Source organism: Nomascus leucogenys, chromosome 7b (genome assembly GCF_006542625.1).
Source record: "Nomascus leucogenys isolate Asia chromosome 7b, Asia_NLE_v1, whole genome shotgun sequence".
Taxonomy (NCBI): domain Eukaryota; kingdom Metazoa; phylum Chordata; class Mammalia; order Primates; family Hylobatidae; genus Nomascus; species Nomascus leucogenys.
Genome location: NC_044387.1, coordinates 105,556,205 through 105,578,136, shown reverse-complemented (window position 1 = coordinate 105,578,136; position 21,932 = coordinate 105,556,205). Strand labels below are relative to the sequence as shown.

Below are 21,932 nucleotides of genomic sequence, written 5' to 3'. Positions count from 1 at the left end.
TCCTCCTTCCTCCTTAATCTCAAGATGTAACTTTGAGACCGGCTGCATAAGTGTTTCCTTCCATTCTGAAATACAGCCTGGGCATCTGCTGTGAACCTCCACTCCCTTTCTTTCCCCATCCCATGCTCCCATGCTTTATGCACACTGATTTACCCACATGCTTGTTAAGCACACACCACGCTCCTAATCTGGTTATCTATTTCCTTAGACGCTTCAAGGGCCAGATCCTGATACGGACCAGACACCTCTGGCCACAGTGGCGCCGGATGCTTCACCAGATGGAACAATAATTCAAAACGAGCCATCAGGGCAGGTCACGCCACCTGACACCTCCTAGACCCGCTGCGTCTTCTGCATTCCAAACCCTCTCTTTAAAATCCACTGGGTTCCCTCCGCAATTGAAGGGTGGAAATTTTTATTTTTATTTATTTATTTATTTTTATTTTTTTTGAGACGGAGTCTCGCTCTTTCACCCAGGCTGGAGTGCAGTGGCGCGATCTCGGCTCACTGCAAGCTCCGCCTCCCGGGTTCACGCCATTCTCCTGCCTCAGCCTCTCCAAGTAGCTGGGACTACAGGCGCCCGCCACCACGCCCGGCTAATTTTTTGTATTTTTAGTAGAGACGGGGTTTCACCATGTTCACCAGGATGGTCTCGATCTCCTGACCTCGTGATCCACCCGCCTCGGCCTCCCAAAGTGCTGGGATCACAGGCGTGAGCCACCGCGCCCGGCCATTATTTTTATTTTTTGTGTTGGAATCTTGCTCTGTCGCCAAGGCTGGAGTGGAGTGGTATGATCTTGACTCACTGCAACCTCCGCCTCCCAGGTTCAAGTGATTCTTTTGCCTCAGCCTCTTGAGAAACTGAGACTACAAGCGTGCACCACCACATTCGACTAATTTTTTGTATTTTTAGTAGAGATAGGGTTTCACCATGTTGGCCTGGCTGTCTCAAACTCCTGACCTCAAGGGATCCGCCCACTTCAGCCTCCCAAAGTGCTGGGATTACAGGCGTGAGCCAACATGCCTGGCTGAGGGTGGAAAGTTTTATAAATAATTTTGCCCACTCCTCCCCTTGCTAGCATGGATAGTAAAATCTCACTCTCTTTTTGTCACACCTCACTCTTGTTATTCTTATGATGGCTTCTTTCTACAAGCAGCAAGCAGCTGGACCCTTTGACAGTTATAGTTTCACCAGTATCAGTTCACGCTAAGCAAGAGAAAAATGGACCTAAATTCAAGTAGAAATAATTGAAGAACTGTTCACTGCTGGAGAAAAAAGGCAATGACCCATAGTAGAAGGAGAATTAGAAAAGATGGCAATTCCTAAGGAAAAGTAGGAAGAATAAGCTAAAAGTAAGATTCTATTAATAATCTTGATTTAGCCACTATGTACATGTCCTACAACAAGTCAGTTAAGCTCTGGGATCGGTGTCTCTCATCTCTCAAATAAAAGAATTAACCTAGATTAGTGGCTTTCAAACATTTTAACTGAAACTCACAGTAGGAAATGCATGCTACATTGCAATCCATAATGCACATACATATATACATACACATAAATAAAACCGAAACCAAAGGTCTATGAAACAATGTCCATTACTACTACTGCTACTACCAAAAACACAAGATGTTGGCTACGTGCCACACATTCTTCTAAATGCTTTATATACACATATTCCCTTAACTCTCATAACAACCCCATAAGGTAGGCACTACTAGTATTCGTTTTCACTGATGAAAAAAGAGACAAAAAGCAAGTGAGTGATAAATCTCAGGTCAGCCAGGCACGGTGGCTCACATCTATAATCCCAGCACTTTGGAAGGCCAAGGTGGGTGGATCACCTGAGGTCAGGAGTTCGAGACCAGCCTGGCCAACATGGTGAAACCCTGTCTCTACTAAAAATACAAAAATTAGCCGAGTGTGATAGCACATGCCTGTAATCCCAGCTACTCGGGAGGTTGAGGCAGGAGAATCGCTTGAACCTGGGAGGCGGAGGTTGTGGTGAGCTGAGATCGTGCCATTGGACTCCAGCCTGGGCAACAGAGTAAGACTCTGTCTCAAAAAAAAAAATATATATATATATACATATATATATATATGTATATATATATATATATATATATATACACACACATATATATATGTGTATATATATATATATACATATATATATATATAAATAAATAAATTCCAGGTCACACAGCCATGAAGAGTAGAGCTGAGAGTCAGAGCTGAGCAGTCTGGTTCTAGAGGCTGTGCTCCAAGCACCGCACCTTACTGCCTCCCCTTGTATATGTGATAGAATCCAATGCAGTTAGTTCTTTCTACTGCTGCAACTCACAACTGATTTCACTACCATCAATGGATCACAGTCGGCAGCTGCCAGTGTGAGAGACCTAGATGATCCTTAGGTCTCTTCCAGCTCTAGGGTTCTCTGGCAATTTACAATGAAAATCAGATAATTATCTGTCCTGATGGACTTAGGCTAGACTAGATGGTTCGATCTATGAGTAAATTTCCAAATGTCAGGATGAAAATGCCACTGTGCCAGTATCAACAGCAAAGGAAGAAGATTAATCAGTTTTCTTATGTGTAAAAATTGAAACGAGCTCTTGTGCAGTAATTCTAGAATCCTGTGTTCACGAGTATTCATACCTCGCTGAGTTTCCGGTGTAAATTCTGAAACTCGCTGAGCCTTCTGGGGACCGTCCAGTTCTTAGTTTCAACCCCTCCAACTTCTTGTAGGCTTACCATGACAAAGTAACATGGCAATTGTTCACCATTCTCTTCTGTAACCTTGGGGAAAACATCAAAATCAATACTTACAAAAAGCATGGTGAATGGATGCAGAAGGAAGATTTGTAAGTGTCCCCCTAAGGAGATTTCCCTCCCCATGATGTACCGTGCAGGATCCCTGGAACTGTGAATATTATAGATTTTATTCTAGCAACTAAGATATGTTATATGGCATAGTAGACCTTAAAATAGGGGGATTTCCTGGGTGGGCCTAACCTGAAAGCAAAGAGTTTTTGCTAGCCAGTAATATGAAAGGAAGTCAGAAAGATTCAAATTCCAAGAAGGAAACCAGCAAGAAAACAGAGATCTCAGTTCTATTACCAAAGGAACTGAATTCTGCCAACAATCTGAATAAGCTTGGAAGTGGGTTTTACTGAGTCTTCGGACAAGACCTTAGTCTGGGAAACATACTGACTTCAGCCTGTGATACAACAAGCAGGGAGCCAATGCATCCTGTGCTGGACTCCAGACCTACAGAGGTGTGACCAATAAATGGGTGTTGCTTTAAGCATGAAATGTGTTACACAGCAAAAGAAAACTATACAGCAGGCTCATCCTGTATTACCTTGAAAAGAAATTAACAGCAAGCAAACAGGCATCAAATACCTCAGAAACTCTCTCAGAGAAGGATGAGGGCACCTCCAGTTTAATTTCAGAATCCAACAAGCCCTGATTTCTATTCTCATTAAATTTTACATTGGGAGATATAATTTCCTTTACCTCCCAACTGAGATATTGTATGTGTGCGTGCACGTGCACGTGCGTGCACACGCACACATACACACACACACAAATCCAGAATAGGCCATTACTATACTTAACATAAGAAGCTAAGAGAAAACAATAGAAAATACATTGAATTTGGGCTTGAATTAGCATCATAAATTGAATTAGAGACAAAGAGTCAATAAGAAAGGCTAGGGAAAGAGATGAGGTTTAGTGAGCACCCACTCTGTGAGGCAGGATTACCACCCCACTGTAAGGATAGGGAAGTAGAGGCACAGACAGGGTACCTTTCCTAGGACCACACCTCTGATGAGTCAGCTAGCACAGAGTACAGGCACGTCTAGCTTGATGAAAACGCACCTTCCGCACCTTCCCGGGACTGCTTCGTGAGCTGCAGACATCAGGTGCCCCTTTCCCGTTTCCACTATCTTTTCACTGGCCAGAGTACCTCAGCAAGCAGCTACTGACTGCCAGGGCACAGAGCCTTGTGATGGTTTCCACTTCTTCCTTCCCTTTCTGCCCCCCTAATATTTGCCTTTGGAAGATGATTTTAACACACTATGAAGTGTCAGGGCCAGCTCTAAGCAAAACTGAGGAGGTAACAGAATTTGTATTCTGTCCTCCAGCAGCCTCTTGTAGCAGCTTTTGCCGTTACATTCCCCTGAGCCCATTACCTTCCTACACTTCCACCTAAACAGTAACTATCTGCAGTTACTGAGGGTTGCTATGAGTCTGAGGTTGGGCATGACCTTCCCTGATCCACTGCTCCCTACCTTCCATGGAGAAATGTGTATTGTTCAGCAGCTTAGCTTAATGGGAGCACCAGCAAGTGCCAAAGACATACAGAAGGCACCTGGTTAGGCTCTCATGTACTGTGTGTCCTTTCAGGGTAGGTCTTGGAGAACATGCTTTGTTTTGCTATCCAACCTAGAGATAAATTTAAGGTTGTGAATTTTGATCCTCTCCCAACCCCTGTAAGAGTGTCAAGCCACTGGCTTGAGGGAAAGGCAGGGAAGAACAAAGATAAGCCATATTAAATACCAATGAGGACAAAAAAAGCACTCTCTTGCTCAGGACCTTGATATTTGCATATAATGTGGTTATGCAAATGACCACATTATATGACTTTCATCTCCAGGTTTACACTTGACAGACAGTAGGGCAGGGGAGAAGGAAGTTGTCAACAGTAATGACGTAAACACCTATAAGCGTCTTTCCTCCTAAATGAAATTATTTTTATAGACAAATGAAAAGGGATACAGTATATTCTAAAAACTCTTATCTCATATCCCTCAAAAAAACAGCAAAATAATTCAAAAAATATAATTATTGAAGATTTTAGAGATACTGAAATTTAAGCAATTGAAGTCGGCAGGATGAAACTATCAGATGCACTTACATTTTTAGTTTTTCATCTCCAAGACTCAAAAAGTGCTTTCATTTCAACCCTTAATGGAAAAATAAATTGGAATTCAAGGACATTAAAGTTGCTTTCAATTCCAGTGAACAGGAAGAACTTGTTTTTGAAGTGGAGTGAGATCAGATCTATACCAAGCAGCCTTGTATAGTTACCAGTCATGAGTGAACCGGAGTGAAAATTATGGGGGAAGGAAGGTAGGACAAATATGGTCTAAAAGAATGAGTGTAAGTCTTCTACCCTCAATCTTCATTCTTCAGGATAAAATCTCTTTTAATAAAGTCAAACTTTTAAAATAAGTTAAGAGGAAAAGCAGTCAAACCTACCTCTCCACTGGTGATGGAGGCTTTCCACATGCCAAGGTTTTCACACCACCAATCCGTTCTTGCCATGTGCAGCTGAAGGTCTGTGCGTTCTTTCTCTATTAGGATTATTTCATCCTTCAACTTGGAAACAATCTGCCACAGGGAAAATATCCTGGGAGTTATGAAAACACTTAAAACTATGCAATTCAGCAAAGTACCAGGATTCAAAGTCAACACACAATAATCAGCTATGTTTCGATACACTAACAGTGAATACTCCAAAAACAAAATTAAGAAAAAAATTCCACTTACAATAGCATTAAAAAATTCTCATGGATTAATGTAAACAAGGAAGTAAAATAATTCTACAATGAAAACTACAAAACGCTGATGAAAGAAACTAAAGAAGACAAATATCTGTAAAGACATCCCATATTCATGGATTGGAAGAATTAATATTGCTGTCAGTACTACCCAAAGCAATCTACAGGTTCAATGCAATCCCCAACAAAACTTCAATAAGATTTTTTTGCAGAAATAAAAAAAAATTCATTCTAAAATCCACATAGAATCTCAAGAGATCCTGAATGGCCGAAACAATTTTGAAGAGAACAAAGTTGGAGGACTCATACTTCTTGACTTCTAAACTTACTACAAAGCTACAATAATCAAAACAGTGTGGTACTGGCTTAAAGACAGACACATAGACCAAGGGAATATAGCCCAGAAATAATATATGGTAAAGTGATTTTCAACAAGGGTGTCAAGACCATTCAATGGGGAAAAAACAGTGTTTTCAACAAATCATGCTGGGAAAATTGGACATTCACATGCAAAAGAATGGAGCTGGATCCTTGCCACCTAACCCTATATAAAGCAATTAAAGTAGATTAAAGATCTAAACAAAATAGCTAAAAATTATAAAACTCATAAAAGAGAATATAGGGTGCCACGCACGGTAGCTCACAACTGTAATCCCAGCACTGTGGCAGGCTGAGGCGGGTGGATCACATAAGGTCAGGAGTTGGAGACCAGCCTGGCCAACATAGCAAAATCCTGTCACTACTAAAAATATAAAAATTAGCCAGGTGTGGTGGGGGGGGGTTGGGGGGTGGTGCCTATAATCCCAGCTACTCAGGAGGCTAAGGCAGGAGAATCGCTTGAACCCGGGGGTTGGAGGTTGCAGGCAGCCGAGATCATGCCACTTCACTCCAGCCTGGGCAACAGAGCGAGACTCTGTCTCAAAAAAAAAAAAAAAAAAAAAAAAAAACCCAGAATATAGACGGAAAGCTTCATCACACTGGATTTGGCTATGATTTCTTGGTTATGACACAAAAAGCACAGGCAACAAAAGAAATATACAAATGGGAATTCATCAAAATTAAAAACTCTGTGCATCAAAGAACACCATTGATATAGTAAAAATGCAAACCACAAAATATAAAAAAATCTGCAAATCACCTTTCTGACAAGAGGTTTCATCTCCAGATTATAGAAAACTCCTAAAACTCAACAAAACCATAAACAACCCAATTTAAAAATGCACAAAGGATCTGAATAGACATTTCTCCAAAGAGTATATACAAATGGCCAATAAGGACATGAAAGGATGCTCAACATCACTAACCATTAGAGAAATGCAAATCAGAACCAAAATAAGATACCACCTCATAACCATTAGGATGACTATATCCTAATGGTTATGACTATAACTCATAACCATTAGGATGACTATATCCTAATGGTTATGAAATAAGAAATATAAGATGAATTGGTTATGAAATAAGAAATATCCTAATGGTTATGAAATAAGAAAATAATGAGTGTTGGCAGGGAGGACATGGAGAGATTGGAACTCTTGTGCACTGCTAGTTGGAACGTAAAATGGTATAGATGTTGTGGTAGAGAGTTTAATGATTCCTCAAAAAATTAAAAACAGAATTAGCATAGAACCTAGCAATTCTACTACTAGGTATATACCAAAAAGAATTGGAAGCAAGATCTTTTTAAGAGGTATTTGTATACCCACATTCATTGTAACATTACTAACAATAGCCAAGAAGTAGAAGTAAATCAAGTGGCTGCTGCTGGATAAATAGTTAGCAAAACAAAATGTGGTATAAACATGCAATGAAATATGATTCAGCCTTAAAAAGCAATGAAATTCTAACACACGCTACCACATGGATGAACCCTGAAGACATTATTCTAAGTGAAAAAAGCCAGTCACAGAAGGACAAATGTTGTGTGATTCCACTAACATCAGGTACTTGGGAGTAGTTAAATTCATAGAGATAAAAAATAGAATGATGGTTTTTCCAGAGCATGAGGGAGGGAAAAATGGGGAGGTATTGTTTAATAGATACAAAGTTTCAGTTTTTCATGATAAGAAAAGTTCTGGTGATGGATGGTGGTGATGGTTGCAAAACACTAAAATGCTACTGCACAGCAAAAGAAATAATCAGCAGAAATAACAGATAACCCACAGAGTGGGAAAAAAATCTTCATGATCTATACATCCAATAAAGGACTAATATCCAGAATCTACAGAAAATTCAAATGAATTAGCAAGAAAAAAAAAAAATCCCATCAAAAAGTGGGCTAAGGACACGAACAGACAATTCTGAAAAGAAGACACAGAAATGGCCAATAAGCATATGAAAAAATGCTCAGCATCACTAATTATCAGGGAAATGCAAATCAAAACCACAATGTGATACCACCTTACTCCTGCAAGAATGACCATAATAAAAAAATAAAAAAATAGTAGATGTCGGAGTAGATGTGGTAAAAAGGGAACATTTTTACACCGTTGGTGGGAATGTAAACTAGTACAACCACTATGGAAAACAGTATGGGGATTCCTTAAAGAACTAAAAGTAGATCTACCGTTTGATCCAGCAATCCCACTACTAGGGATCTACTCAGAGGAAAAGAAGTCATTATACAAAAAAGATACTTGCACAGGCATGTTTATAGCATCACAATTTGCAATTGCAAAAATATGGAACCAGCCCAGATGCCCATTAATCAACAAGTGGATAAAGAGAATGTGGTCTGTATAGAGCATAGAATACTACTCAGCCGTAAAAAGAATGAAATAATGGCCTTCACAGCAACCTGGATGGAATTTGAGACTATTACTCTAAGTGGAGTAACTCAGGCATGGAAAACCAAACATCGTATGTCCTCACTCTTAAGTGGGAGCTAAGCTATGAGGATGCAAAGGCATGAGAATGATACATTAGACTTTGGGGACTTGGGAAAGGGTTGGCGGGGGATGAGGGATAAAAGACTACACACTGGGTACAGTGTACACCGCTTGGGTGATGGGTATATCAAAATCTCAGAAAGCACCACTGAAGAATTTATTCATGTAACCAAACACCACCTGCTCCCTAAAAACGTATTGAAATAAAAAATAAATTTTTAAAAATAGCTAAATTGGTAAATGTTGTTATATATACTTTACCAGAATTTACAAAACTAAATAATATTTTTTAAATGCTATGCTCACCATCTCTTCAGATCTCTTTTATGAGAAAGCCTATAGGGTTATGTAACTCTGTAGTTTGAGGACAATAGCTTTGCTCCAAAACTCTCCTGAATATGCACTGTACAAGGGCTCTTTCCTTCCTCAGAAAGCCTACAGGAAGTACTCCTTGCCTATGCCATTATCCTGCATTTTATCACCAATAAGTACTGTGATCATTTTATCTTCATGTCTGTTTTAATTCCATAACCAGCATATTTGCTCCTTGAGGGCAGGTGTCAGACTCTATGTTACACTGAATCTTCACAGTGACTCACACAGCACCATGCATTTACTCATCACTTGTGTTACTGAGATTCTTCATGGTTAATGGTTTACTCCCAACATTACCCTAGAATTGGACAGTTTGCTCCAGACTCACAAAATCTCTGTAGAGGAAAAAAACAAAAAACAAAAAACCTAGGCAGTAAACTTCAGGAATCAAACTAAAAGGCTAACTTTACCATCCAGTAGCTAATTACACTGCTGGTACAGAGATCTGTGAGAGAAGGAGGGTTATGCAAACCACTGGCATTCTGTATTGAGGAGAAGTCTGCACCACTGTGTATCACAGGAAAATGATCTGATTAATAATTAGATATTTAATTCAGAAAAGTCTTACTATTACAAGATTTTGGGGGTGGGATGTTAATTGCTAGATTGCCAAAACCTTTTTCAACATCAATATTAAGGTTTTTTGTTTGTGTGTGTGTGTGTGTGTGTGTGTGTGTGTGAGAGACTTTTTCACTCTATTGCCCAGGCTGGAGTGCAATGGCGTGATCTCGGCTGACTGCAACATCTGACTCACGAGTTCAAGTGATTCTCGTGTCTCAGCCTCCCGAATAGCTGGGATTACAGGCACCCGCCACCACGACAGGCTAACTGTTGTATTTTTAGTAGAGGCGGGGTTTCACCACATTGGCCAGGCTGGTCTCAAACTTCTGACCTCAGGTCATCTGCCTGCCTTGGCCTCCCAAAGTGCTGGGATTACAGGCATGAGCCACCACTCCCAGCCAATCTTAAGTTTTTTAAAAAATTATTAATTTTTTACCAACATAAGTAAAAGACAAAAGGAGGACTATGCCTTCTTCTGGAGAGAAGGATCAGCTGCCCATCCTCAGAGCCCTTTCAGCCCTGTGCACACCTGCCAGAAGCAGAGTGCTCCGTGAGCAGCTTGTGGACAATCTGATTACACAGCAAATGTAGATCAGAGAGTAGAGTTCAAATTAAGCCACAGTACCAGTGAATCGCTCCAAGTTTCTTGAGAATTCTTTCATATAATTGTAGCTAAGAATGTTTATTCCATGGTTATCAGAAGTTATTTTAAGAAAGGCTGAAGAATGTCTTTCAAACAAACCAAGCAGAAAATAATTCAATGAATATTCTCTAGCTCGTCTTTCATACTGTTACCCATAGATGCATTTTAATTTATAATGAGATGAATCCAGAATAAATAAGACAACTGTTCTTAAAGAACATGTCATATTGCAGATGCTGATTATCTGCCATGCCAGCGAATTCCGTTTATCATCTCAGACATGTTCTTGTCACTGGGAAGACTATCAGGCTTTCGAGTTCTGTATGTAGTAACTGGGAATGACCCATGTAAGGGGGAGAATGAACTATTTCTTATGACAATCCAGGAAACCTGTCCATTTGTCTCCTTTTCAGAGTACCATTAATGCTCTCTTATTTTTTGATTGATTGATTGATGGAGTCTTGCTGTGTCACCCAGGCTGGGGTACAGTGGCATCATCTTGGCTGATGGAACTTCTGCCTCCCGGGTTCAAGAGATTCTTCTGCCTCACCCCCCTGAGTAACTGGGATTACCAGTGCATGCCACCATGCCTGGCTAATTTTTGTATTTTTAGTAGACACAGGATTTCGCCATGTTGGCCAGGCTGGCCTCGAGCTCCTGACGTCAAGTGATCCACCCGCCTCGGTCTCCTAAAGTGCTGGGATTACAGGCGTGAGTCACTGTGCCTAGCCACGGTTTTTTTTTTTTTTTTTTTTTTTTTTTTTTTTTTTTTTTTTTTTTTTGAGACTATTGCCCAGTCTGGAGTGCAGTAACATGATCACGGCTCACTGCAGCCTTGACTTTCCAGACTCGAGAGATCTTCCTCTCTCACCCTACCTAGTAGCTGGGGACTACAAGCATGCACTACCATGCTGGGCTAATTTTTTTTTTTAATTTTTACTAGAAATGGGGTCTCCCTATGTTGCCCAGGCTGGTCTCAAACTCCTGGGCTCAAGCGATCCACTCGTCTCAGCTTCCCAAAGATTACAGGCATGAGCCATTGTGCAGCCAGCCCATCACTAACAATTATTAAAGTGACGCTCACATTAAACTTCTTCCTACATAATTTTGTAAAAATATTACTGCTAACCAAGATGACACACCTTTGCAGGACCTTCTTCCTTCTTCTTTTTTGCTTTTTCTTTGTTAAAGAAAACTCACTGTTTAACTAGACAGTAACTGGATTATAAATGAATAGATATTTTAATTGTAAATTGCTGACAGGCTCATGATACCAGTTTTTCTTACATCTTGTTTCAGGAATATTCTCCTACTATAAAAACATTTGATGTCCACAAAAAGAGTACTAAGGAAGACTCAATAGGATTGCGCACCTGCTCACAGAAAACCCAATGTGACTCATTGAACTGTTTTATTCTAAGTTGCTCTCATGTTGACCATTTGAAATCCTCAAACACACATTCAGAAAGTGCCAGAGACCAATCTGGCAGATCAAAGAGCATCAGCCATATCTATATTAGAGAAACCTCCTTGTTGAATTCTAAAGAGCAAAACACAAAGCAAAAAGCCACACCACAGCTTGGGTTTGAGAAAGGCCAATTAGTGAAATGCTGTTTACATTTTTAAACTTTCAAATTGTTGCTTTCTAGCAAAACAATTTATTTCCTGTACAATACTGTAAGGTTCCCTAAATTGCACCTGCAGCAGTAGAAAGAAAACATTTTTTTTCAAAAGATTGTCCTTGAGTATTTAATTAACTTCCAGAAATGACCCTGGCACAAGAGAAAGCTTAGCCCCCTTCCCCAAAGGCCCTGTAGGCAAAGCAGATGCAAAGAACAGTTACTCATAGGTGAAACTGAGAAAGAACTCCAAACCGTAAGAGATGAAAAACAAATGCTTTTCTAATTCTATCCTAGAAGCAAAAAAATAACAATGGAACCTGTTCATGGTTAAAATTATTTTAAAAGAAACTGACACTTCTCAACCTCAACTGAAAACTACCAAATTAGACAAATGTTAACTTTCAAAGACAACCTTGAAAGCAAAGAGTTACCTTCTTGTCAGGTTTTGGTGCATTTTGAATAGAATTTAGAGCTTGCCTTTTATATTCAAGTTTCTCATTTAGTTCTCGCAGTTTGTTTACAGCAAAACTGGCTTGTTCATTGATCTGACTGGTACTGTCATCCACGGCTTCCTCACCAGCCTCATCTCTTGGGCCCTGGGGGGAGAGTCACATACCACCATATCTTATAATGATAGAAAATTCAGTAATTATTATCTGTCACGATACCCTGTTGCAAAATACTACATTCCAGTAAGGAAAGAATACTAAAGTAGAAAATTTAGACTGCTTTTTCTCAGCAAAGAGAAAAATCAAAGTCTTTGGAACCAAAGTAAACGGTGTTCAGAACTGCAAAAAGGAAACATTTTATAGCCTAAAGAAAGGGGGGGAAATCCCATGCCATTATTTCCCAAGTGGTACGTCTAAGGAAATCTGCATAGAACAAGGGACAGCAACTCAGTTATCTTCCCAACTCAACCTGAATATTCTGTACCTAATCTTCAACCAAGACACTGATATTTGGGTTCTTTCCAGTCTCCTATTATTAAAAACTCATGCAAGTCCCTCTAAAAGAAAATTACCATATTCCCATGAGTGAAAGTATTTTCAGTATATACTTCGTTCAGTCCTTCTCTCGATATATTCTCCAAATCAATAGGTATATCATTTTACAAGTAAAATAGCATTTGAAAGTGACTTAATATTCATAAGAACTCTGTAACTTGGAAAAGTCTGGCTAGATTACCCAACAGCACATGAATTAGATTCAAGAGCAGCAACAGCAATGCAGGGCAGCGCAGAGAACTGCTGAGATCTAGCTTCTGGTTTATCCTTAACTTTCTTCCAGGTTTTCTTATTCTAACTTTTAGTAATCGTAACAAATAGTAAACTAAAATTTTTTCAAGGAAAAATAACGTACCAATGGTCATAGAAAAATGAAGCTGTTTTCATTTTTTTTTTTTTTTTGAGACAGAGTCTTACTCTGTTGCTCAGGCTGGAATGCAGTGGCATGATCTCAGCTCACTGCAACCTCTGCCTCCCGGGTCTAAGCCATTCTCCTGCCTCAGCCTCCCGAGGTTGTACTCCTTGGTACTACAGGAGCCCACCACTATGTCCAGCTAATTTTTGTATTTTTAGTGGAGACAGGGTTTCACCATGTTGGCCAGGCTGGTCTCAAACTTCTGACCTCAAGTGATCCTCCCGCCTCGGCTTCCCAAAGTGCTGGGATAACAGGCGTGAGCCACTGCGCCCGGCCCATATGTTCTTTTAACTGGTTGTCTATAAATATATATATATATAAAATGATATATAATTTCATACTTTGCATTCATTTGAATGGGTATTCTGCCTTCTTCATATAAGGTACAATGCTGGGTATTGAGGGTATTATCATCTTCAAAATTATCATTTTTACATCAGCATTGTATGAGAATAATTAGAATAACAATGGCATTGAGAATTTATAAGGCACATTCCTAATGATGCTCCTGTTATAGGTTGATTCTGCTTTATTGCTATCCCATATGTACAAAAACAAATACTATCATGCATAAACTTTTTTCTACATTTTAATTATTTTCCTAGGATAAATTTCCAAAAGTTCCCACTTCTACAGATTATTGGAACAAAGAGTATGAGCTCTCAAAAGGTCAGTTATGTATCAGCCCTCTTTGAATCTGAGGTGAAAGTAGACATTTGTTCCTATTTGTTTACTGTTACCTCACATCAAATGTCAGTTCACATCCTTATTCAATTTATCTGCTGAGTATAGATGTTTTAATTAATCTGAATAGCCTCTTTTACGGCATTTGTTGTAAAATTAACCATCTTAATTTCTGAAGTAGAGAGATAACATAGATACAACAAACTGTGACCTATCAAAAATAAAATGCAATAAATAGTTTTGGACTAATCAGTTCAGTGATTTTATATGTAAAGAACCAAGTAACAAAACTTAAAAAAAAAGAATGTATATGAAGTTCAGATAACCAACAGTTCAGAGACCCCAAGATGACTTCTAATACCATCAAAAGCAAGCACTTGAGTCCTCAGGGCTGGAGATAGTGAACTGGGCAGAAAGAAAAAATCCAAGATAAATCATAATCTTTCTATGTAAGATGACTATAAAACAATTTTTTTCTATTTGTACAAACCTTAAAACTCATAGGGGTCACTAACAGTAAATAAGAGGTGGCAACTGGAGCTATCCAAAATGATTGCATACGCTATAAGAAAACTAGACTTAACATGTGGCTTAGCTAACAGAGCAGGAGCATCACCATCTTGGACAAGCACCGCCATTTTAAAGTTTCCCTTGACCAAAAACTGCCTAAATCCAAACGGCATCAGCCTAATGGCTAAGGTCAGCAAGATCATAAACCATAAATGCCATCTCCAACCAGAAACATTCCAACCCTAAGATAAATCCCTCCCCAACCAGAGACATGCCAGCCCCAAGATAACCTCCCCTCCAGCCAGGGAGATGTGAGCCCCAAGATAACCTCCCCTCTGACCAGAGACATTCCAACCCTGTGGTAAACTTCTCCTCCACAAAGAAACATTCCAAGCCTGTGATAAGCTCTCTAACCCTAAAACTAATAAATACTCTTAGTCTATAAGAGAGAGTGCTCCTGACTGAAATCGGCCAGAAGCCCCTCTCAGGTTTATTCTCCAAAATAAACATGTCTTTGACTGTTAAGCCACTTTTCGTGTTTCTTTCCTTTCTTTAACTCTTACATTTGATGCTGAAACCCAGGATGGGTTGTTGGGGATAGAGGCTGTCTCGCAACCCAGGAAGCAGTGGGCAGCAGCAGCCCATCCTGCTGGATCCTGAGAGTCTCTGGCCACCCACCCTGTCTTGTCTCTCACTTCACTTTTCGAGTGATTTGCGTGAGGAGGACAACTAACCTGAAGGGGACTGTGAGGCTCAGGCTGGGGCTACTCACAGGTGGGTTCTTAAAACCCTCAGGTCTCAGGAATCCACCTCCGACTGCCCACAATGGGTACTTAGCTCTCTAACCTTTGTCCCCTCCTCCTCCCTCATCCTCCCTTCTCTCTCTCCCTCTCTCTCTCTGTCTTCCTCGTGCGGCTCCAGTCCAAGAGGCCCTTTGCTGATTCCAACTGGAACATCCAATATCGGACACTAATCCAGCCAACTGGTAAAATCTGCCTTCCCCAGGCTTTCTCGCCATACCCAGGAAAGTCAGGTCTGCCGTCCTGATCCTCAGAGGACCAGTAGGACTAAGCCAGAAGAAATCTTGGGGACACCCAGTTTCTTCTTAGCTTAACCATCCTCTTTAGGAAAGAGGACACTGGGTCTCTGTCTTTTGTCTGGGGATGCCTGGAACAAAAACAGACACCCTTGGCCTCTTCTCACCAGCCCACATGGGTGCCAAACAATCCCACATTCCTACGTCCTCTCCACTGAGCTGTCTCCTTCACAACCTCACCAAATTTGGCTTATAAGGAGCATACAGCCAAAGCGTTTCGTTTTTCATTGCAACACAGCCTGGCCCCAATATAAATTAGATAATGACAACCGATGGCCCGAAAATGGCACCTTTGACTTTAAAATTCTCAGGGACCTTGACAACTTTATAACCATGAATAGCAAATGGCAAGAAGTTCTCCACATTCTTTTCTACCTTAGATCCCAACCCTCCCGATGTCAAGCTTGTACCCCTCATGAAATCCTTCTTCTTAATGAAAACCCTCCCTGGGTCTCTCCTTCCTCTGAAACTCCTTCCTTTGAAACCCCTTCCTTGGAAACCCCTTTTGAGCCTGCAGATGAACCCCCTCCGTATTCTCATTCTCCTGCATCTGCTCCTCGCCTGTTCAAACCCCCAACCCGGTGGCCCCTCCTGCCCCCAAGCCTTCAGTCCCAAATCCTGCTCCTCCTCCTTCTCCACCTGTTACCTGTTCAAAAACTACTCCAACCAGTCAATCTGCCATTCTCCCTCTCCAGGAAGCGCCTGGGGCTGAAGGCACTGCTCGCGTTCATGTCCCTTTCTCCATGTTTGATTTGTCGCAGATCGAACAGCATCTGGGATCTTTTTCTGAAAATCCCTCTCATTATCACAGGGAATTCCTACACATAACCCAATCCTTTAATTTAACTTGGCATGACATTTATATAATTCTAACCTCCACCCTCACCCAATAAGAAAGTGCTCAGCTTAATTAAAATGGATACCCAAGCTACGAGTATATTCAAAAGGCCTTTATGTTTTCCTGGAAAAAGTTTTTTTTTTCTCCACTCTATCTTGCCACTCTTGGTGCATGTATGAAAGACCCTAAAATGCCATCTGGTGGCCTGGGGCTCCTTGGGAAAACAGAAAAAGTGCCACAAATCCTGTTTCGGGAAAAAAATCTGTTTTCCTTATGGAACCCCTGGAATTAGAAGTGAATAAGTACCTCTCAAAATCTGTCTTTGTCTTCCAGCTATACTTGTTTATTAGGCCCTGGAAATTGTTTTCCTAGCCCTGTTCTTAAAGTGCCTTACCCAAAGGCCAATAATCCAATTGGGAAATTAGAAAAAAAAAATCTTATAACTACTGGATCTTCTTCTGGTTGTCTGTGTGGCTATACATGTGTTGTGTGCAATGTCTATTAAAAGAACTCTAATTAATTGGCCTAAGAAAAATAAGTGCTTAAATCAAATATTTTTAAGGGAAAAGTAAAAGCTATGGGATCTTTCAGTTCACGAGACTAAAACTTACTGGTACAGTAAGATCAGAAATGTCTTAAGAACTGCCAGCATACGTTTTTGTTTGCATTTATTGATCAAGCAATCTCATACTTGTCTCTGCCAAATACTATAAGGTGTCAAAATTTGGCATAGAGGCTACAAAATTATAACTCAGCCCAGACAGAATAATCTTTGCTTGTGTAATTTTTTAATAAATGACACATTAATATTGGTTTAATAAAGTTAGCTACATCTTGAACTATTTAGCGAAATACCCTAACTTCTAATCTGGTGGCCTTACGCAGTCTAGTCCACAGACATGAAGGAAGTTTGTTTTGGGAAAGGACTGTTACCATCTTTGTTTCAAAGCTAACCTGTAAACTAAGTTAATAAACAAAAATAGATAAGGCCTGGGGACATGTGAAATTAGCCATACCCCCTAGCTATGCAAAAGATATTAAAGAAAAGCTAATTTATATAAAAAAGTATCTTACATGGTAAATTCTTGTCCTAAAGTAAATTAACTGGTTGTTTAAAGAGAGGGATGTTTACAACAAATCAGAAAGTTGAGGCAGGTCAGAGATTGTCTATGTAAGTCGTGAAAAATTTTATAAAAGGGAATTCATACAAGAAATTTTGTACAATTCAAAAGTGATTAAGCCTCCTAAATGCTTTATAAAATGCTACTATAACTCTTAGCTGTACAACCTGCCTGCTTCGCAGCTAGGGAAGGCCCAGGACACATGGAGTTAAATGCTGGAATCAGTCAGACCTTATCTGCACTTCTGTCTAGGTCCCAGGCTCTCCACCCAGTACACAATTAAAATCCCAAACTTACCAACAAAAGTAAAGGTTGCTAAAAGTTAACAGTGTAACATGTATTTAAGACTATTGAAAAAACATTTTACATATACTTTTGGTAAAAAGATTGTAAGGAGGCATAAGAATGTGGATTTTTACCTAGATTAAAAGGTTACAGAATTAAGTTGAATAAAATAAAAATGAAGGTTTAAGCAAGTTTTGGAAGGTTAATTGTAAAGGAAATTCCATGTGTAAACATATTGGCTAAAGTTGAAGGGGTACCATCCAGTTTTTCTGTAAATTGAGCATTAAAATAAAAGCACAACAGGTTTTTCTTAAAGCACTAACCTGCTCTTTAACAAAAATTATAAAGGGTTAAAAAGGGTCTATAAAAATCTTAACTTGTGGTCAAACATTAAAATAGGGTAAATGTGTCTACAGGTTTATTAAAAATTGAGTTTAACATTGATAGCACACTAACATAAAAGTAAAATTTGGCTTATTTGGTATAAAATCATATAGGAAGCATTGTCAAATATAAAATGGTGTTCGGCTCTCTTTGGGCTATGTTTGTATAAATAAGTTATTGGTATGTGTTTCAACGTTATGGGAGGCGCCTATAATTCTGATATATCTTAATGTATGTTATCAGTAGTAATTATAATTGTTATGTTAAAATTATTTTGTGCCACACAGGTAACAGATTTCCTTGTCAATTGTGTCTTTAACTATGGCTACCCTAAAACTTTTGGTCATCCATAAACAATTGTTGTCTTGTTTTGGTCTTCTTTAGAAGGTGGTTTTACAATCAGCTATAAAGCTCTAACAGGTGCTCTTAAATGCAGGTTTCTGATAACTTTGGACATTGTGACATCAGAATAGAGGAAACATGTTCAGGACTCTTGAATAGCTAAAATGTTCATTAATGTCAAGCAGGACAGGAATTAACTGCACGAACTGAACTAACAAGAGACTGGAGTGACCTTTCTGACGTTTTGCTTAAAATATTGCTAATCCTTTGTTTTGTTTTCAAAGTCAAAGTAACTTTTCTTTAGAGCTGACAGCTTTTAACAATTTAGTATACTCCCATGAACAAAATTTGAAGCATACTTGTTTCTCTCTACCTGACTTTCTCCAGAATTTGGACTATCTCTGAGTATTCTTAAGTTATGGCAATATAGTTATTTGCATAAGTGCAATAAGAATCTGTTTTCTTTTGTAACAGGACACAATTGGAAAAACTGGTTATTTTTACCAATGCTTCGACTGGAATGCTGTGCTTTCCTTTAAGGAATCAAATTGACTTATGAAGCCAATAAAGCCCTTGGAAAACTGGCCCCATATTTTGTGTACACAGTCCCTGTACAGGTTTCTGATCTGTGATAAACAAAGAATGTCACCTTCTGACAGGCCAGGAACCCCAAGTTATCTTGGAATCTCAAGAGGAGAAAAATCACCCAACTCATAGGTATCTGACAGTACAAATCCATGGCTGGGCTTGGCTTTAAAAAGGTCTTATCTCAGATTCCTTCTACGGAACAAAGTTTCATCAAAGCCAATTTAAAAGGCCTATTAAATAAATAATTCTTACTGCGCTGTATGCGAATAATTACACCAAGTATAATACAGCAAATCAGTCCTACCATAATTTGTCTTTTTTTGGGGGGGACAGAGTCTCACATTGTCGCCCAGGCTGGAGTGCAGTGGCACGATCTTGGCTCACTGCAACCTCCGCCTCCTGGGTTGAAGTGATTCTACTACCTCAGCCTCCCAAGTAGCTGGGACTACAGGCGCGTGCTATCACACCCAGCCAATTTTTTGTATTTTTAGTAGAGACAGGGTTTCGCTGTGTTGGCCAGGCTGGTCTCAAACTCCTGACCTCGTGATCCACCCGTCTCAGTCTCCTAAAGTGCTGGGATTACAGGCGTGAGCCACCACACCCGGTGATTTGTCTTTTAATAACGGTTACCTACACATGGACCTTTCCAAACATGAGCCTCTGCCTCTCATTGGGTGAGGAATGTTGTTTCTATCTCAATCAATTGGGCCTAGCAAGAGACACTGCTGAAAAAGTTAAAGAAAGGGCTAAAAACATAAGGAAATAACAAAATAGCCAAACAGATTCTTGGTTTGGAAACAAAATCATAGCATGGGTGATCCCATTCCTGGACCCTCTCCTAATAATATGCCTAGGACTAATAATGTTCTTACCCTGCCTAATTAACCTTTTTCAAAAATTTTTAAATGACAGGATTATGGCTATTTCACAGACAACTATCCAAAAACATCTACAGATGGCATTACTCCTACAGTCAATCCAAGACCAGAAAACTCTCCGTCCCCTCATCAGCAGGAAGTAGCCAGAAAGAACACGCCGCCCCTTCTCCTTTTTATAACTATAGGGTCTGGATTGACAGAGCAGGAGCATTGCCATCTTGGACAAGCACTGCCATTCTAAAGATCCCCTTGATCAAAAACCACCTAAATCCAAAGGGCATCAGCCTAATAGCTAAGGTCAGCAAGACCATAAACCACAAATGACATCTCTAACTAGAAACATTCCTACCCTAAGATAAATCCCTCCCCGACCAGAGATATGCCAGCCCCAAGATAATCTTCCCTCCAGCCAGAGAGATGTGAGCCCCAAGATAACCTCCCCTCTGATCAGAGACATTCCAACCTTGCAATAAACTTCTCCTCCACAAAGAAACATTCCAAGCCTGTGATAAGCTCTCTCACCCTAAAACCAATAAATACTCTTAGTCTGTAAGAGAGAGTGCTCCTGACTGAAATTGGCCAGAAGCCTCTCTTAGGTTTATTCTCCAAAATAAACCTATCTTTGACTGTTGAGCTGCTTTTCGTGTTTCTTTCCTCTGTATTTAACTCTTACATTAGGAAGTTTTCTTTTGGAGCATTTTAATTTCTTCTGACTTCTTTGAACTCCAAAATATTTCCTTTAACTCCTCCCACATTCCCTACCTCTCATTTTTTCCCCATCCCTTCTCTCTTCCAGGGCTATAGTTCTACTGATTTTCTTAGCTGGTCTAACCCATAAATGTCCCACCCTACAGACTTTCTGCCTTCACTTTTCAGGAGACAGACCAGAGGTGTATCTAAAACAGACAGAGGGCAGGAGGTCTCTGACTCAATGCCAGCATGAGGGAAGATGTACGTCGGAGGATAAAAGGGGAAGAAAGAAATACATACAACCAGAGACGAGGTTATTGATGCTTACTTTTTATTCTATTTAAGGTCTTGTATATTAAATGATGTTACTTTTATTCTATTTAAGGTCCTGTATATTAAAAGATGAAGATGTGCATCAAATTTGGCTCACACAATATGCACCCACCTAAACATATTTAAAAGCTTATCCAATAAAAAGGAGCAGAAAGTTAAATGTGACTCACCATCTCATCCTTGTTGGAAATCATCTGTGGGGCATGTTTTTCTTCCTCTTTTATCAACAATTTCTCATACAGGTCACTGACAATAAATGAAGGGTAATACCTATCCTTTAGGGTCTCATAAAGATCTCCCTGGATTTTGTAGAATACTTCAATACCTTTATTTCCTACAAGACACTGCTGAATTTCTTTGTAAAGTGATCTTTCCACAGATATTTCTTTGCTCTCCACAAAGAAATTCTGATAAATTTCACCAACTAATTGTGGAATTTCATTCTGAAAAGACAGGAAGATAAGGAAAAGTAAGACATATCATCTCTGAGAGAAATTATTTTCTCTGAATTATTTGCATTTGAAAGTCAGAAGAAAGACATTTAAGATGCACCCTGGTATGTAGAATTTTGTGTCCATATTCAGGGTCAAGGGGCAAATGTCAGATCCTAAAAAATAAAAACTAATTCTTTAAATGAACATGTTGAACAGTTAACACCTGCAATTTCTTTTAAACACTGGAGGGGGGAAAAACAGAGTAAGAACAGTTTTCTTCCTGCAATAGATTCCTTTTCATAAATCTCAATTCCACAAGAAAAAAATGTATTAGCTAATGTCAATTTAACTTTTTACCTAATATAAGTAACTAGAGTGCCATTTCTCATCCCAGAAAGAAGTCAATATAATAATTGTATAACTCAGGAAAACAAGAAAAACACTCTTCAGAATGACTACTTCAGAATGATTATGTCCTAGTCAAGCTTATATTAGACAGCTTTGTCTTCTGCAATGAGCCTGTGTCATCACCAGCCTACTTCAGAAATGCAAAACATCTCTTCGGGTTAACATAATCTTTACAGTTCCTCTAGAGGCATGGCATTAACTCTAGAAATGTTACGCAGTTTTCAACAATAGTAAAGAGCAAAGGCATACAACTTAATGAACATAA

General features: G+C 39.5%; 1 protein-coding gene across 2 annotated transcripts in view; it reads right to left on the bottom strand.

Moving 5' to 3' along the window:
- Positions 1-21,932, bottom strand: part of SNX25 (sorting nexin 25) — a 117,619-nt gene that overhangs the window by 19,007 nt on the left and 76,680 nt on the right. For both annotated transcript variants that reach the window (XM_030816389.1, XM_030816390.1), the window contains exons 8-11: positions 20,996-21,268; positions 12,089-12,253; positions 5,267-5,398; positions 2,657-2,797 (exon numbers count right to left, since the gene is read on the bottom strand). In XM_030816389.1, the coding sequence (XP_030672249.1) occupies positions 2,657-2,797; positions 5,267-5,398; positions 12,089-12,253; positions 20,996-21,268 (711 nt within the window). The remainder of the gene's footprint in view (positions 1-2,656; positions 2,798-5,266; positions 5,399-12,088; positions 12,254-20,995; positions 21,269-21,932) is intronic.